At 41.0% G+C, this 19,611-nt stretch overlaps 1 protein-coding gene across 1 annotated transcript; it reads left to right on the top strand.

Moving 5' to 3' along the window:
- The first annotated feature begins 6,895 nt into the window (after positions 1–6,895).
- LOC133545590 (zinc finger protein 391-like) lies at positions 6,896–17,234 on the top strand. Its single transcript, XM_061891324.1, has 3 exons — positions 6,896–7,325; positions 10,285–10,467; positions 11,585–17,234. The coding sequence occupies exons 1-3, from the start codon at positions 7,202–7,204 to the stop codon at positions 12,592–12,594; spliced, it is 1,317 nt and encodes a 438-aa protein (XP_061747308.1). The 5' UTR covers positions 6,896–7,201; the 3' UTR covers positions 12,595–17,234.
- Positions 17,235–19,611: the final 2,377 nt, after the last annotated feature.

Raw genomic sequence — 19,611 nt, 5'->3', positions numbered from 1 at the left:
GTCCACGCATGCGCGTAACCGACGTCACTTCCGCCAACTAGTTTTGCCACACTTACTTACCATGGTTCTTTTGTGTCATCTGTATTTCAATAACAATGTCATCATTAACCATTACATACAAAACAAACTTCATTAAAAAATACGGTATTTATTATGAAACCGCACAGATCAGTACACAAACCTGAAAGATGGGTTCAGCAGTCTTAAATGGAAAATAAATCGATTTTGAAATATTTTATGAAAAGTTATTTATTTCAGAATTCAGAAAATGTTAAATTGTTTTTTTGTTAGGTTACAGTAAGTGCTTTGTTTAAAAATATCAATATTTTAAAAATAAATTATGCTATGGGAGTTAGTAGCGCCCCTGTGCGTCATTCATTACAATGACAGAAGCGTAAAAGAGGTTGAAATTGTGGCGATGCACCTTGTTCATTTTCATGTTCTTGTTCCATTTTACTCCGAGGTAAGATATTATTTTTTATACATAACTAAAACATAAAAGTATTTCATTAAGATGGCGCCGCTGTAGTGGCTGCTGGTGGCAGGAGCTCTGTGTTCTTGTGTCATCCTTTTCTGTTCCCGCTGTTTCCCTCTTGTTTTTATGTGGGGTTTTTTTTTGCCTTTTGGTTGGGGACCCTTTGGGACTGTGTGACAAGGGGCAGCACTTTTGTGACTTCTGCTGTGTTTTTTTGTGAACTTCTGGATCTGCCTACTGGACACCAGCTGCTGGGTCTCTGCCACACCAGAGTCCATTTGGAGAGACTGGAGGAGATGCGGATGAAGAGACAGGGCTGCGGAGCTGGCACTGAGCGCCGGGACCGACAAGCTTCACTGTGTCTTGACTGAATGAGCAGGTATCGGACACTTCGGTCTCCTTGGACGCATGCTCGCTCATCCATGTGGACTTTAACTGGCCGAGAGTTGGTGGGCGCGCCTGTCTCTGGCCAGCAGATGATGGCGTGGAACACTGCAGAGTTGAAATTATGTTTTTGTTTGGTTGCTTGTCTATGCAGGGTGCAATCATGTGTGCGCAATATATATTATTGGTTAAATATTTGTTGTTGTTTTACTTTTACTTTTATAGCAGTATGTAGAAATAGCACTGCTGGAGTGGCAGCTGGTTGCATCAGCTCTGCTCTTTTAATGTCCTTTGTGTTCTTTGATGTTTCCCTCTTACACATATGTTTATTTGTGCTATGGCTATGAGTTTTTTTTTCTTCCCTAGGCCTCAGTCTGGACCTGCTCTCCAGGGACCCAGGCTTTGACTGAATATTGTTTTCATTTTATTCACCCTCTTCCTCAGCGTTTATCTGTTTCCCGCCTTTTTTGTAAAGGGCGCCGGAAGTTGGCCGACCTGTCAGCGATCCAGTTCCGTCTCCCTTTAATGTTTGTCTGCTCTTGATTGGGATTGTGATGAAAATCTTAATTTTCCCTCGGGGACTAAAAAAGTACTTCTGATTCAGATTCTGATCACAGAAAATCATGGGCAAGCAGGATGCCTCTGCAGGAGAATTTCAGAGCCTATGTTTGGCCAGCAGAAGAAATACTTAAAACCTGAGAACTCTGAATAAAGTCTGATTTCCTACGACCGAGCAAATCAGAGTCTATTCACAACACGGTAAAAAACATAAAATAAAGCAAAATGCTTCTGGCAAAATTCTGGTTGCATCCTTGACCCCTGTTTTGGACAATACTGGTAGATTTGATTTGAATAGGTTGTTTTCTTGGCACAGACCAGCTTCTAAGCATTGTTCACAAACCGACTGTTTGGCGAACCGTGCCCAGAATTAGAAGCTCAAAAGCTGCTACACACAGATGGATATTCACATTCTCAATTCCCAAGGCAGACATTCAAGTCTGTTTGTTAATTTGTCGCCGGCAGACTGAAGCAGCAGGATCTAGTACAGGGGTACTAGATCCTGCTGAACCTATGGCCCTCAAGCCAGATGTGGCTCTTTTGATGATTGCATCTGGCTCTCAGATAAATCTTAGCTGACATTGCTTAACACGATAAGTAATGAATAATTCCGTTGGTAATCACAGTGTTAAAAATAATGTTCAAAATATAAAACATTCTCATGCATTTTAATCCATCCATCAGTCAGTTTTTTACCACACCTGTTCAAGAAGACACATTAATGGTAAGACGTATTTTATTTATTATTGGTTAGCTTCAGAATACCAATGTTAATAAAAAAAGAATAAGAGACTTATTCTCTAGAAATGAAGGTCTTACTTAAAAATGCACACATTTGGTTATATTCAGTGTTAAAAAATATTATATGGCTCTCATGGAAATACCTTTTAAATTATTTGGCTTTCATGGCTCTCTGTGTGACGGCCCCAGCGCACCCCAGTGCGTATTCATTTGTGCGCTGCACTGGGCGCACCTCCAAATGTGTGCCAGGTGCACGCCAGTCCGGTTGCAGCAAGCCACTGCAATCAATCGTCAGGGGGAACTGACAAAAAGATGAAGAGATTGATGGCATTTAGAAATGGAAAAAAGACACAGAGCAAATCAGTCCATCAATCAATCAAACAATGTGTATTTATATAGCCCTAAATCACAAGTGTCTCAAAGGGCTGCACAAACCACAACAACATCCTCGGTAGAGCCCACATAAGGGCAAGGAAAAACTCACAGTGACAATGATGACTATGAGAAACCTTGGAGAGGACCGAAAGCAATGGATGTTGAGCGGGTCTAACATGATATTGTGAAAGTCCAATCCATAGTGGATCTAACATAACCGTGAGAATCCAGTCCAAAGTGGATCCAATATAGTAGCGAGAGTCCCATTCAAAGTTAAGCCAGCAGGAAATCATCCCCAGCGGAGGCGGATCAGGAGCGCAGAGATGTCCCCAACCGATACAGCGGTCCATCCCGGGTCCTGACTCTGGACAGCCAGTACTTCATCTATGGCCACCGGACCTGTGTCCCCCCTCAACAAGTGAGAGGGGGACAGAGGAGAAAAAGAAAAGAAACGGCAGATCAACTGGTCTCAAATGGGGTCTATTTAAAGGCTAGAGTATACAAATGAGTTTTAAGATGAGACTTAAATGCTTCTACTGAGGTAGCATCTCGAACTGTTACCGGGAGGGCATTCCAGAGTACTGGAGCCCGAATAGAAAACGCTCTATAGCCCGCAGACTTTTTTTGGGCTCTGGGAATCACTAATAAGCCGGAGTCCTTTGAACGCAGATTTCTTGCCGGGACAAATGGTACAATACAATCGGCAAGATAGGCTGGAGCTAGACCGTGTAGTATTTTATACGTAAGTAGTAAAACCTTAAAGTCACGTCTTAAGTGCACAGGAAGCCAGTGCAGGTGAGCCAGTATAGGTATATATATGTATATGTGTATATAAAGGTATATACAGTATAGGCGTAATATAATCAAACTTTCTTGTTCTTGTCAAAAGTCTAGCAGCCGCATTTTGTACCAACTGTAATCTTTTAATGCTAGACTTGGGGAGACCCGAAAATAATACGTTACAGTAATCGAGGCGAGATGTAACAAACGCATGGATAATGATCTCAGCGTCTCTAGTGGACAAAATGGAGCGAATTTTAGCGATATTATGAAGATGAAAGAAGGCCGTTTTAGTAACGCTTTTAATGTGTGGCTCAAAGGAGAGAGTTGGGTCGAAGATAATACCCAGATTCTTTACCGAGTTGCCTTGTTTAGTTGTTTGGTCGTCAAATATTAAAGTTGTATTATTAAATAGAGGTCGGTGTCTAGCAGGACCGATAATCAGCATTTACGTTTTTTTGGCGTTGAGTTGCAAAAAGTTAGCGGACGGCCATTGTTTAATTTCATTAAGACACGCCTCCAGCTGACTACAGTCCGGCGTGTTGGTCAGCTTTAGGGGCATGTAGAGTTGGGTGTCATCAGCATAACAGTGAAAGCTAATACCGTATTTGCGTATGATGCCACCTAGTGGCAGCATGTAGTTACCTTAACATAGTCCGAGGTCACATTGTTACGGGAGACGCATTGCATCCTCTCAGTAAGATAAGAGATATACTAGGACAGGGCTAAGTCTGATGTACCAATTAGTGTTTTGATACACTCTGTTCACGAGTGAGGGAAGAGTGGATCGTGAGATCGACAGGCGGATCGGTGCGGCGTCTTCAGTAATGCGGACATTGTACCGATCCGTTGTGGTGAAGAAGGAGCTGAGCCGGAAGGCAAAGCTCTCAATTTACCGGTCGATCTACGTTCCCATCCTCACCTCTGGTCATGAGCTTTGGGTCATGACCGAAAGGACAAGATCACGGGTACAAGCGGCCGAAATGAGTTTCCTCCGCCGTGTGGCGATGCTCTCTCTTAGAGATAGGGTGAGAAGCTCTGTCATCCGGGAGGAACTCAAAGTAAAGCCGCTGCTCCTTCACATCGAGAGGAGCCAGATGAGGTGGTTCGGGTATCTGGTCAGGAGGCCACCCGAACGCCTGCCTAGGGAGGTGTTTAGGGCACGTCCAACCGGTAGGAGGCCACGGTGAAGACCCAGGACACGTTGGAAGACTATGTCTCCCGACTGGCCTGGGAACGCCTCGGGATCCCCCGGGAAGAGCTATACGAAGTGGCTGGGGAGAGGGAAGTCTGGGCTTCCCTGCTTAGGCTGCATCCCCCGCGACCCGACCTCTGATGGATGGATGGATGGATGGTATCGAAAGCAACGCTAACATCTCTGCTTGTGCAGTTTGTCGAGGAAGTCCTCCCGGAAAGAATCATTGTAAGGTTTTTAAGCTTCTACGTTAGAAACTGGAAGAGGAATTTAGATAAGGACAAATAAATAAAGAAAGTATAATTGCAGTATTTTTAGACATAGAGAAAGCTTATGATATGTTGTGGAAACAGGGGTTGCTGGTACATTTAAATGAAATTCGGATTACAGGGAAAATGTATAGATGGATTAAAGACTTCCTAACAAGTAAAAACATATTTGTACAAATAGAGAATGAATATAGCAGAGAATCTGAAGTGGAAAATGGGACCTCGCAAGGGAGTATAATAAGTTCACTACTCTTTTTGATAATGATAAATGAAGTGTGTAGTGAAGTGGAAGGGTTAGTAGAGGTGGCACTGTTTGTGATGATGGAGTGATGTGGAAGAGAGGTAGATATAAACATCATAGAGAAAAGAAGATTCAAAAAGCGGTAAATAAAGTTCGAGAATGGGAAACAGCTTGGGGTTTTTAGATTCTCTGTTGGAAAGACTAATGTCATGAATTTTACAAAGAGGAAAGTTCAAAACAAGCTCCAAATTAAACTCTATGGAAAATAATATAAGTATTTAAATGTTTGGGAATATGGTTTTATAAAAATATGAATTGGTTAACCCACATCAGCAAAATAGTGGAGAAAAGTAAAAAGGTGTTAAATATAATGAGGGCTTTGAGGGGTAAAGATTGGGGGGCTGATAGGTTGACATTGAAAACAATATATATTACTTTAATTCGATCTGTTATTGGTCATGGATGCATTATTTAATAATCTGCTTCAAAAACATTACTTGGGAAAATAGACAGAAATACAGTCACAGGCTTTAAGATTATGTTGTGGAACTACTAAATCAACTCCAGTGGCAGCATTACAAATAAAAATGAATGAAAAACCTTTATGAGGAGAGATCAACTCTCAGCAGTTTATTGGGCAAACTTAAAAGGATCCAAGCAAAGACATCCAACTTGTCAAGTGTTTTTAAACTGCCAAGAAAAAGAGAAGAAAAAATCAATAGTTTTGGATGGATAATAGGAGATATATGTAATAAAGCTCGAATTGACAATATTAAAGTGAGCCCTACAGTACCAATTCCTGCAATACCACCGTGGATGTATGACAACCCAAAGGTAAACATGCAATTAGTAAATAATATTAATTTAAATAGTTACCAGATGGAACAATGGATTAAGGAAATGTTTTTTGACAACATCATGATATACACAGATGCATCAAAAACTATAAATAGTAAAGTAGGAGCTGCTGCAGTTATCCCACAAGGAAACATAGTATTAAATAAAAGAATCAGTGATAAACTATCTGTTTTTACGAGGGAATTGGTAGCAATTTATATGGCAGTTAACTGGATAGAGGAAAACAAAGCCAGGAAAGTAGTCGTGTGCTCGGACTCCAGCAGTGCTTTGATGAGCATAAAAAAACATAGCATCAGAAACAAGACAATATATAGTTTATGAAATAGTTCAGGCAATTTACAGAATAAATAAAGCGGGAGGTGTGGTAACATTTCTCTGGGTTCTTGCTCATGTAGGAGTTGAGGGAAATGAGTTAGCTGATAGATACGCAAAACAAGCAAGCACTAAAACAGAAGTAAACATGGAGATTAAGCACAGTAAACAAGAAGTGAAGAGCATAAATAAGATAGAACACAATAAAAAGTGGCAGGATAATTGGAATAAGCAAATAAAAGGTAGAGAGTTTTACAAAGTCCAGAGGAGAGTAGGTGTCATGAGAGGAAGGGGTAGAAATAGGAAAGAAGAAGACATTATTACTACAATGAGATTAGGACATACATATCTAAATAGTTCACTAAAATTGATAGGCAAACATACTACAGGGCTGTGTGATTTTTGCCACCAGATAGAAAATGTTGACCATGTCTTAATACAATGTAGGAAATATAATAGAGAAAGAGAAATACTGGAAAATAAGTTAGCAAAAGAAATGTTAGGTTAGAAGTGGGAGGTATATTAGGATTGCATTCAGAAAACATAGGATATAAAGCAATATACACATATTTAAAAAACGCTGGGTTAAGTTAAATAATATAGAGTAGGGATCCACCTCGGTCCACACTCCATTACAGTAGGTGGCGGTAATGCGCACCAGAAGGTTGCTTGCCAACCGCCATAAGAACAAAAGAAGAAGAAGAAGAAGTAAAAAACAAAATGGCGTTTGACGGAGAAGGAATAAACGTTGCCACTGGCCATTATTATTTCTGTATTTGTATTTAGTGCATACATGTACGCATATATGTCGTGTGGTTGTGCATATATGTCGTGTAGTAGATGAAACATTGTTAGTCATTGTTTGTATCCGGATACATTAGTCTGAGCGCACTTTATCGCGTCTTGTGCTAGTTAGCTTAGCTTGTTAGCTGCTAACAACGAGACGCGGACGTTATCAACACATCGCTAAGTAGAGATCAAATGTGAGTGTAAAGTGTTGTGATTGTGTGAAAATGTGCGAAAGAACCAGAGCAAAGTATGAGGAAGACCTTTGTCCAACAAAAGAGGAGAAGGAGCGACAACATCAACTACTGGACGCTGTTTTCAAGAAACATCAAGTTGTGTTACACAGAACAGGTTTGTTTACTTCTTACTCTCACATCTTTACTAACTTTATATTTCATTATTAACACTTTTCTTCAATAGGAAGATGCTTTGTCTTGTGGGAATGATGCAATGCTTTGATTCAGATTCTTCATGAAAACGAGACAGTTTGAGGTTGATGTTCCTCTCAGTTTGTAACAATGTGTGATTGATTGATTGAAGGAGTTATGAGAAGTTTGCATAGGAAAGGCTACAGTTTCATCACGGTACACATTCACTGCTACAAGAAAGCCTGAGATGGTTTTTAGTTGAAATATTTGTGTAGCTCACACATAACACAGTACTATGTAGAAAGTAGCATTTAAAGTACACAAATACTGCTAGAAAATACAATAAAAAAAGTAAAAGGCTTTTTCTATTCCCAGTTACAAGCTAAAATGTATTTTCAAAGCAGCTTTGAAGAAAGTAAGGGATTTACATTCCTTTATGGCTATTGATAAGAAGATCCACATTTTGGTGGTCTAGCAGGCAAACTAATTAGAACCTTTTTTGTAGTGCGATCTGGGTTGATTGTGATTTGTACAACTACCTCTGGTATTATAATGGTGAATATATTTGGAAGTATCTAGACAGGTACATGGGTATTTTAATGGTATGGTGTATCTTTTACACCTGACCAACTGCAAAAAGATGTATTCTGTCAGCTACCAAGAGCCTCCCCACGTTAAGGAAATGGTTGGCGGAAAGGTGAGCCCGAGATGGACGGTTGAGTAGAAGCCCAATCATTTTGTTTTGGGCTGTCTGGTGTTTGTTTTTCAGGGCTCTTAAGGCGTCACGGCACCAAACATGAACTCTGTTGTCAAAGTGGGGTTAAATGAGTGCTTGTGTTAAAGTGTTAAGTTATTTCTACCCACCAGCGGGGTGATCCTACTATGTAAGAACTAGGGTTGTACGGTATACTGGTATTAGTATAGTACCGCGATACTAATGAATCATATTCGGTACTATCCCGCCTCTAAAAAGTACTAGCTCTATGGTTTCATCAATATTTTTTTGGCGTCACATCATCTTTCATTTAAAAAAAAAATCATATTACGTTTATAAACTCAGAAAATATGTCCCTGGACACATGATGACTTTGAATATGACCAATGTATGATCCTGTAACTACTTGGTATCGGATTGATGCCCAACTGTGTGGTATCATCCAAAACTAATGTAAAGTATCCAAACAACAGAAGAATAAGTGATTATCAATTTTTTTTCAGAAGTGTAGATAGGAGATGTTGAAACAGAAAATAAGCAGATATTTACAGTAAATGAACAAGTATATTAATAACCAATTTTTTTACCACTTGTCCTTAATAATTTTTACAAAATAATAGAGTATAAATGACACAATATGTTACTGCATATGTCAGCAGACTAAATTAGGAGCTTTTGTTTACTTACTACTAAAAGACAAGTTGTCTAATACGTTCATATGTTTTATTTAAGGACAAACTTGCAATAAGAAACATGTTTAATGTATCCTAAGATATTTTTTATTTAAAAAAAGCCAATAATGCACTTTTTTGAGGTCCCTTTTATTTAGAAAAGTATCAAATTTCATTGTGATACATGTCCCGGTACCAAAACATTGGTATCGGGACAAAACTAGTAAGAACAGAATTCGTCAGTTGATTCTTTGACTACCTTAGTAGTCTTTTTTCACTGGAGAGATTAGTCTCTATGATGTAGCCAAGATAGGTAATCTCATTTTTGTTTGTTATAATATTGTCACCACTTTGACTGTGAAGTTATATACTTTACTGAGTTTAGGAATTGTCCCAAAAACCTGTGTACTTGCAAGTACGGAGCGAGTCTTATTTTGCCCGTTTGTCATTGAAAGCCTTGCTAGTCTAGGCCTTGCTTGTTTTGTGGCCACCAGCCTCGGTTCTATGTTCTTTAAGGGTACAGAAAATGATAGAATGATCACTTTAGCCGCACACAGTAGTTGCACTTTTGGTGATCGTAGACTGGTCAGAAGTAACAACGAGGTCTATGAAGGTTTAAAAGGACTCACTCACCCTGGTAGTTTCCTAATGAGCTAAGTGAGGCAATGTTGGTGGCACAGCTTAGTGAAGGTTTTAAAAATGGGTGCATCCTTTCAGGACATATCTGTGTTCCAGTCCCCAAGAAGATGTAAACCTGTATCAACATGTTTACTCAAAACTCACACTCTCACCGAATACATTTTATGCTGTAATCAAATCTAATTTAAGATGTTATTTTACTTCCTGATTCTGACCTACATGCATCAATAAGTGAAAGTAAAAATGTATTTTCAATAACCAAAGTAGTCAGCACTTGATTTATTATACAAAGCATAAAGATGACTGACTTTCCTTCAACGTGTCGTAGATGGTCTCCAATTCCTAAAGAGGAATTGTTGAGAGAGATACTCCATAAAACAGCACATACTAAAACATGTTTTGGTAAAAGTTTAAATTTGGCCGAGCCAACAAAATGACCACAAGAAAGTATTTTGCATGATGACAAAAACATACCGTGAATGTATTTTTAAGTGATTTTGGAATTAATTTTTTTTTAATTTCCACAATATTGAAGTTATGGTAATGACTCTGTCATTGAAAGATTATGGTTAAGTTCAAAGATAAAGTTTAGGTGTCATAGACCATATACACAATAAAATATTTACACACTTTACATCAGTGAGTGTAAAGTTAAGAATGCCTCAATCAATGCTGCCTCGTACTTATAAACTTTTCAAATTGCCCTCCATCAAATTTCCAAGTCTGTTTTTGTACTCACTGTACCACTTTTGAATTAATTTTAGGACAAAAGGAGGTATTTCCCATTTTTATTGGTTGTTTTGCTTCACAATATGACACAACACACAAAAGAACACAAATAATGTCATTTTGTTGACAGTGTCAGTCCAAAACTATCTCTATTCTGTCTTCATCTTATTTACTTATTTACCCAACAGACGTCCAGCAGCCCCCTCACATTAAAGAGGAAGAGGAGGAAGTGTGGATCACTCAGGAGGAAGAGTGTCTTCTAGGGCAGGAGGAGGCTGATCTCAGCAAGTTTCCACTGACTGTTGTCTCTGTGAAGACTGAAGAGCATGAAGACAAACCACCTGAGTCCTCACAGCTTCATCATAGTCCAAGTAAGCACAACATCCACATATCATTTTATTCTCAGGGCATTCAATCCATCACGACTGGACTCTTCACTTTGTCTTAGAAGACCTTTGTCCTCTGATCCAAGTAGGCTTCATCAGTTCATGCTCATAGACTTAAGGTCTTAAATTTAATCGTTTAAATTTAGAGGGGATCTGCACTTTTGGGGGGGAATTTTTTCTATCGTTCACAATCATCATAAAAGATGTGACGATGTATATATATTTTTTAAATCACATTCTAACTTGTAAATGTAAATAAAAGTCCACTTGCAATGAAGCGAATGTTCTCTATAACCATTACAAAAGCTCCAACAATGCTCCATTTGCATTTCGTGGCTTGAATGCCAACCAAGTATTAGTGATATTGTTATTATAAGTGCTAACGCAGACAAACTATTTACAGTTTGTGTGTCTATGTTGACATCACCGGCTGGTGAGCTCCTTCCTCGCCTCGGTGCTGGTGAAAAATTATTCCAGATCATGAATCGTGCTTCTCACCTGGATAGTAGAAGGATGACGACGTACTCTTGACAATTTGGTACTCTTTGACAGCCAATTTAGACCCGGCAATAGCGAACAACACAAAAAGACGCTTGGCCTCACTCCCCTTTTCCGTGCGACGTTTATGAGTCATTCTTCATCTACACGGGAATATAACAATATTCTATCAGTCTGCGTCATAGTGACAGCAGACCTTGTACGGTAAGTGATGTTTTATTATGTTTTATGGCTCTCAGGAAGTCTACAGTGTGTAATATTCAGTTATGTTGTACAAAAAAAACAAACATTGTGATGCGTTTTTTTTTTTATTACTGCGCTTATTAGCAAAAATACGTAAATATTACGTATTTTAGAAAATGTACCTGTTTATATTTACATCTAACACAATTTCCCAATTCATATGGAAACAGGGTTTTTAGATTTTAGGTCATATTGCCCATCCCTCGAAAAAATTGTGTTATTTTCCTGTGAATAATGTTGTAAAGAGCAGTGTGTTTCTTTTCTGGCCAATTCATATAATCACTTTTTTTTTAAGTTAATGTGAACTTACTAACTGAATCTGGACATTTCCCAAATATGTTTGTCATTTTGTGTCCTCCAGATGTCTGTGAAGAACAACTTCTGCCTGAAAAACAAGAGTGTAGCTTTGGGATGGTGAAGGAGGATCCATCAAAGAGGAAGACCAGGCGCCACGAATCTTCTGGCGTCTCCTCTTCCTCTTTGACACAGGCCCTTCCCTGTAAAAAGGAAGAGGAAGACTCACTGACCCCCCACATTAAAGAGGAAGAGGAAGAACACAGCATCAGTCAGGAGGGAGATCATCTTGAAGGACTGGTGGAGTTCCCAGTGACTGGTGTCCCTGTGAAGAGTGAAGATGATGAGGTCAAAGGTGAAGGTGAGGAGAGGAGAGAGGCAGAGCCTCCAAGCAGCAGCTCAACACAACACATGACAACAGAAGCTGATGGAGACCACTGTGGAGGATCACAAGCAGACAAGCTCTTAGCTCCACTATCAGATAGTGAGGACACAACGTCACACTCTCCTGACACTGATGATGAAGACTCTAAAGATGATAAGACATGTCACACTGACAACACTCACTTCAAATGTTCTCACTGTGACAAAACCTTTAAATTGCCTTGTTATCTGAAAAGACACATGAGAATACACACTGGAGAAAAACCTTTTATATGTTCAATCTGTGGTAAAAGTTTTACACACAGTCAACATTTGATAAGACACATGAGAACACACACTGGAGAAAAACCTTTTTCCTGTTTAACCTGTGGTAAAGGTTTTACACACAGTCATGATTTGAAAGTACACATTAGAACACACACTGGTGAAAAACCTTTTTCCTGTTCAATCTGTGGAAAAGGTTTTACACAAAGTCAGACTTTGAAAAGACACATGAGAACACACACTGGTGAAAAATTACATTCCTGTTCAATCTGCAACAGAAGCTTTTGTCAACGATCAACCCTTAGAACACACATGAGAAGACACTCAGGAGAGAAAGTGTTGAGTTGCAGTGTGTGTGGTGAAATATTATCTTTTAAGAAGCAGTGTAAGAAACACAAGTGTGCTGATGAGAACAGCAGGAGCAATTGAAACTGCAGGATTTGAAATAAGCTGTCAAGACTTTAAAGGGGAACATTATCACCAGACCTTTGTAAGCCTTAATATATACTTTGATGTTGCAGAAAAAAGACCACATTTTTTTTTTAACCGATTTCCGAACTCTATAAGGGTCAATTTGACGATTGAAACGCCTTTCAATTGTTCGCTGTCAGAGCAATGACCTTTCAACCGTGACGTTACAACGGGACGCAATCCGCCATTTTCTCAAACACATTACACACACCAAGTCAAATCATCTCTGTTATTTTTTCGGCTGTTTTCCGTATCTTGGAGACATTATGCCTCGTGGGTGTGTTGTCGGAGGGTGTAACAACACGAACAGGGACGGATTCAAGTTGACTTACTTGGAGTGTGCTAATCAGACATATCAATGGTCACGGCATGCTAATCGATGCTAAAATGCTATTTAGGCTAGCTGTATATACATATTGCATCATTATTCCTCATTTGTAGCTATATTTGCATCCAGCCTTTCCTTCCACCCATATTTAACGCCAAACAAACACATACCAATCGACCGATTCAAGTTGCACCGCACCAGAATCAGAATCAAAAAAGTTTTTATTGCATTGCTTGATAACAGGTTCACAAACTAGGAATTTTGTTTGGCGCGATCGTGCAACATAAAAGACATATAACACAGAATAGAATTACATGAGCTGTAACTGGGCTATCAGATCCTGTTATTGTTCACGTGTCTGATGGCCAAGGGGAAAAAACAGTTTGGATGGCGGGAGGTGTGGGTCTGTATGGACCGTAGTCTCCTGCCTGAGGGAAAAGGGAAGAATATTTTTTGTCCAGGGTGAGAAGAGTCAGCTGTGATCCGACCAACACGCCTCCTGGTCCTGGAGGAGAACAGGTCCTGGAGGGGTGGAAGTTTGCAGCCAATCACCTTCTCAGCAGCATGTACCATGCGCTGCAATCGTTGCTTGTCCCGGACTGTGGCGTCAGGGAACCACACGGTGATGGAGGAGGTGAGGATGGACTCGATGATGTCTGAGTAGAACTGCACCAGCATCTCAGTCGGCACTTTCAGTTTTTTCAGTTGCCGCAGGAAGTACATCCTCTGCTGGGCCTTTTTTGATGAGGGAGCTGATGGTCGGCTCCCACTTGAGGTCCTGGGTGATGGTGGTGCCCAGGAAACGGATGGAGTCCACAATGGAGACAGGGGTGGGAGAGTCAATCAGGGTGAGGGAGGATGGTGGGGCTGTGACTTTCCTGAAGTCCATGATCATCTCCACTGTTTTCTGGGCGTTCAGCTCCAGGTTGTTGAGGCTGCATCAGGACGCCAGCCAGTCCACCTCTCTCCTGTAGGCGAACTCGTCGCCATCCGAGATGAGCCCGATGAGAGTAGTGTCGTCCGCAAACTTGAGCAGCTTCACCGACTGGTGACTGGAGGTGCAGCAGTTTGTGTACAGGGAGAAGTGCCAGGGGGAAAGTACACAGCCCTGAGGAGTACCAGTGTTCGTGGTTCGACTGTCCGAGACGATCTTACCCCAGGTGCACGTGCTGTCTTCTGTCCGTCAGGAAGTCATTGATCCACCTGCAGAGGGAGTCGGGTACGCTGAGCTGGTAAATCTTGTCTCGTAGCAGTCCAGGGAGGATGGTGTTGAAGGCAGAGCTGAAGTCCACAAACTGGATCCTCGTGTAGGTTCCTGGGGAGTCCAGATGCTCCAGGATGAAGTGGAGGACCACGTTCACTGCATCATCCACAGACCTGTTGGCTCTGTAGGCGAACTGCAGTGGGTCCAGGAGGGGGGCGGTGATGTCCGTAAGGTGGGGCAGGACCAAGTGCTCAAGGACTTCATGACCACAGACGTCAGCGCCACCGGCCTGTAGTCATTAAGTCCTGTGATCCGAGATTTCTTGGGGAAAGGGACGATGGTGGAGGTCTTGAAACAGGACGGCACGCGGCATAGCTCCAGAGAGGTGTTAAAAATGTCAGTGAAGACAGGAGCCAGCTGATCCGCACAGTGTTTCAAGGTGGAGGGGGAGACACCATCAGGCCCGGGGGCCTTCCGCGTGTTTAGCTTCAAGAACTGCCTACGTACATCCTCTCGGATGGAGAGGGCCTTTTGTGAGGTCCGGTGATGTTCTTGGAGTCTTTTAATGACCTTTGAGTCCTTTAAGTCCTTTAATGTAGTGCTGGAGTTGTTGGTGGTGGTGGTGGTGGGGGGGAGAGAGTAGAGCTTTGATGAGCTGAAGGCCGTTCGTGACGACAGTGTGTGTTGAGGTCCTGAGCGAGAGTTCGGTCAATCAGGGCCTGGGGGGCTTTGGGCTTATAGTTCGTAAGGGCCCTTAATCCTCTCCACACAGCTGCAGAGTCATTGGAGCGGAACTGTTCCTGTAGACGGTTAGAGTACACAGATTTAGCTTTCTGCACTTCCCTGTTGAAGTGGTCCCCGCTCCTCCACGCAGTGTCCTTTTTCTTGCGCAGTTGTCGGAGCTTGGGTGTGAACCAGGGCTTGTCGTTGTTATAACAAGCCCTGGTGCGCGTTGGAATGATGCGCGCCTCATTGAACTGTATGTATGAGGTCACAGTGTCCGTATACTCGTCCAGATTGTCTGTGGCTGGTCCAACTGCCTCCCAGTCTGTCATCTCCAAACATGCAAGCAGCTCATCCACAGCTTCAGCAGTGAAACACTTAATGGTCCTCATAACAGGTTTAGCCATTTTCAGTCTATGCCTGTTTGAAGGGATTAAGTGCACCATCACGTGATCTGATAGTCCAAGGGAAGCACGTGGGACTGCATGATATGCCTTGCTTACTGTGGTGTAACTGATCCAAAATGTTCTCCTCTCTGGTCGGGCATTTAATAAACTGCCTATACTTGGGTTATTCCTGGCTCAGATTTCCCTTGTTGAAGTCACCAAGCACGATAACAATAGAGTCCAGAAAAGGCCGTTCCACGTGTAAGTTCTGGTCTGCAAGCGTGCGTTGAGCGTCACGCACGTCCGCGCTGGGCGGTATCTAGGCAGCCACCAGAATGAATGAAACAATCTCACGCGGTGAGTAAAAGGGCTTACAGTGAATGAAAAGATATTCCAGAGCAGGAGAGCAGTGTTGGGATATCACCGTCACGTCTGTACACCATTTGCTGTTGATAAAGAAGCAGACTCCACCGCCTCTTTTTTTTGCCGCAGAGCCGCGCATCTCAGTCCGCGCGGAGAAGATGAAAGCCCTCCAGTTGAACCAGTGGTCAAAAGATGCGAAAGTCCCTCGCACACTTTACCGACGATAGCGATGCTACGACAGAGATGGCACAGAGATGTGTGGATATACTACGACACTCAAAGCAGATTCATTTCCAACGATTAGGTCAACAAAATCACAAAGGTGAGTTTTGTTGATGTTATTGAATTATGTGCTAATCAGACATATTTGCGCACGGCATTACTGCAACCTAATCGATGCTAACATGCTATTTAGGGTAGCTGTATGTACATATTGCATCATTATGCCTCATTTGTAGCTATATTTGTATCCAGCCTTTCTCTCCACCCACATTTAATGCCAAACAAACACTTACCAATCGACGGATTAAAGTTGCACCAGTTGTCAAGAAATGCAATCGTTGGTTAGAAGGCGATCGCCGAATTCGTCCTCGTTGCCGCCGTCTGTTGTGATTTGGCTCAATAGCTTCAGTTTCTTCTTCAATTTCGTTTTCGCTATCTGCCTCCACACTCCAACCATCCGTTTCAATACATGCGTAATCTGTTGAATCGCTTAAGCCGCTGAAATCTGAGTCTGAATCCGAGCTAATGTCGCGGTATCCTTCTGTTCTATCCGCCATGTTTGTTTGTATTGGCGTCATGCAGTGACGTCACAGGAAAATGGACAGTGTCTTCGCAGAGAGTGAAAAAAAGGCACTTTGAAGCTTGTTTTCGGGATATTGGGTAATGGGTAAAATTTTGAAAAAAACTTCGAAAAGTAAAATAAGCCACTGGGAACTGATTTTTATTGGTTTTAACCCTTCCGAAATTGTGATAATGTTCCCCTTTAATGTTGACTGTCTAACAACATTGGCACATATAACATGTGTGTCATGGTTGTTTGTGTAAGAATTTATATATATTTTTAAGTTTTGTGTAAGTAATTATATATGATATACATAATTACTGGTTCACATTTGAAACATCTTCTGGACCACTTCAGGGAGCATATTATTTACTTTTATACATAATTTGAACAGTTGTCTTTTATTCACTTTTAAAATATGTGACTTTATGAATCATTTGTTGTGTCTCTATAATCTATTTTATTAATTATCGTTATTACTTTGTTTTATGATGATTGTGTTGTGATTTTTTTAATGTATGTCCCCAGACCTGTATGCAATATAAAAGTGAGAGAAAATGGCAGATTTTTTTTATGGAAGGATGGTTTTGTTTTTTACAAACTTACATTTGTGGATATATAAAATGAATCCAGTATTGTATTTTAAACATTTTTTATGTTTTTTTTTTCCTTTTTTAACATCCCCAAAACAACATCAATATCAGTCAAAGTTTGGAGTGTCAGGCAAAAGCCAATATTGTACATCATCCCACAGAAATTTACTTTGCATACATTCTTAAAATAAACTATTTTGTTTCCCTATCACAGAACGAACAAGTATTGTCTTCAATTGCAAAACAACATCCTAAAAATTATTTTAAGTGGTCAATTCCGTCATTTTTCTTAAATTAACTCCTTTGCCTTAGGGAGAATGGAAACTTTCAAGTTATGAGTATGTTTTTTTTTTCCAGAGAAAAGACAGTAAAGAAGAAAATTAAATAATTAAAAGTGCAGGTCGCACTTAATGAAATCTTCAAATAATAAAATAATTTTATCACTCAATAAGTGCATCAGCGACCAAATGCCTTTTTCAAACCATTGCTGTTCAAAGATGGATTTGTTTCTCATTTTAATATAAGAACAATTCTATAGTGGAGTATTGTGTGTGATGAAGTTGTGTTTGTAAATAAGTTTCCAGTACAACAACACTTGCTGGTAGGGATGGGTACTGTTCACTTTTAGTTCCATGTTTTATGTGTTATATATGTAAATATATAGTGTGTTAGTATTTTGCCAACATGTTAGAATCACATGAAAGGCAGGTTGTATCATGTTTTTTTGTCACCTTGAGGAAATGGCATAAAGAGGAAGATGACAATATAATGTCACTTGGACAATGATGTACAGAACAGAGGAGATTTAGTTATCTTTTTATTTTTGGTTTTAGGCGATTGTTTTAAATTTTTTATTTCACAAAACCTCTCCATTATCCAGCTATGGATTTCTGGTTGCTGGTAAAAAAGAGATGGAAGGAAATAAGGAGGGGATGTATGAGGAAGGTATGGACATGGATAGGACTAGAAGGGAGAGAGGAAAGAAGGAGAGAGGAGGTCATGAAGGAAAACCGAGCGCTAAAAGAGTAGAAAAGAGGAAAAATATCATGGTTGATAATTGCAAGATTATATATAAATTTAAGTCACATCAAGACATGAAGGATATTAGTTTGATGACACTGGTTAAGGGGTTAAAGAAGGACGTTGGAGAGGTGAAGGCCAAAGTGCTAAACGATGGAAGTCTTTGGATTAAATGTAACAATCGAGAGAAAAAGAAACCAAGCAATGTGATTGCACAAGCTGTGCAATAAGATACTAAAGGAAATAATCAAAGTGGGAGAACGAAAGGGGTCTAGAGGAGTGGTGACAGGAATCCCAAGAGGTGACAATTTATAAGATTTGAAAAGAGAAATAAAAGATGGAACCATCACAATGATGAAGAGAATGATGGCATTTAAAAACGGAGAAAAGATGGAGAACGAATCTGTGCTAGTGCAGTTTGACGAGAAAGTCATCCCGGTAAGAATCATCATAGGGTTTTTAAGTTTCTACGTTAGACCTTACGTCAGTACCTTGTTTCAAGGGCCAACACTCTGGGCACATAGTAGTGTGTGTCATGTTAAGATAAGATGTGGAAAGTGTGGAGGGCAGCATGAATATGGACAATGTGGAAGTCATGAACAGATCAAGTGTTGTAACTGTGGGGGAATCACACAGCAGCTTATGGGGGCTGTGTCATTAGGAAAGAAAAGTACAGCAAATGAGAGGAGCATATATAATAAACTGTACAGAACGGAAGATGGTCACTCGACTCATATACTTCCGTGCCCGTTCACACTTTCCACTCGGAGCCGCTGACCGCAACGTCTTCTGTTTACTTCCGTCATACAAACAGGAACTAAAGCCCCACAAACCACACTGCAGCAGTGCCCCCCAGTGGACGGAGGACGCCACCACTCAACTCCAATGCTCCCTAGCTTGTACTGACTGACTGGGCCATTTTTGATGGTAGTCTGAATGGCAGAATCTCTGTCATCAGAGACTACATCAAATTCTGCATCAGCTTCACAAAACCAACCAAAACAATAAATATCGATCCCAACCCCAAACCATGGATTACCCCACAAATAAAACAGAGCCTGAGAGAAAAACATAAATCCTTCAGCCAACAGGACTGGGCCAGCCTCAAGGCAACAAATAGATATTAAAAAAACGAGGTAATTAGAGCAAAACTGATGTAAAAAAACAAACTGGAAACCGAATTCAGCAGCATGAACACCAAGCAGGCCTTTCATAGGTTGAAAACCCTAACAGGATGCGGACCAAAAACATCATGCACCGTCAGTGACCCAGAAACCCTCTCTAAAGACCTGAACACATTGTTTACCCATTTTGATAATTTGGACTTCTCACCAGAGTGCCAGGACCTGCTGAGAGCCCTCCCACCACCAGACCCCGAGGAACAGGCCCCCTTCACAGAGGAAGAAGTATGGCAACAGCTGAGCCGCTGCAAGCCAGGCAAGGCACCAGGGCCTGATGGCATTCCAGCCAGTGTGATCAGGGACTGTGCCATGGAGCTCTCCCCCATCCTACACTCCCTCTTCTGTCAATGCTACCAGACTGCAACAATACCCATACTGTGGCAAACTGCAACC

The sequence above is a fragment of the Nerophis ophidion genome, linkage group LG28, assembly GCF_033978795.1.
Source record: "Nerophis ophidion isolate RoL-2023_Sa linkage group LG28, RoL_Noph_v1.0, whole genome shotgun sequence".
NCBI classification, from domain to species: domain Eukaryota; kingdom Metazoa; phylum Chordata; class Actinopteri; order Syngnathiformes; family Syngnathidae; genus Nerophis; species Nerophis ophidion.
This window is presented reverse-complemented; position numbering and strand designations above follow the sequence as displayed.

Bases quoted from the DNA above. Each gene is read 5' to 3' on its own strand.
- LOC133545590 (XM_061891324.1), top strand. From the start codon at position 7,202: ATGTGCGAAAGAACCAGAGCAAAGTATGAGGAAGACCTTTGTCCAACA. The intron at 7,326-10,284 runs GTTTGTTTACTT...TTTACCCAACAG, and splicing joins AGTTGTGTTACACAGAACAG to ACGTCCAGCAGCCCCCTCAC. The intron at 10,468-11,584 runs GTAAGCACAACA...TGTGTCCTCCAG, and splicing joins ACAGCTTCATCATAGTCCAA to ATGTCTGTGAAGAACAACTT.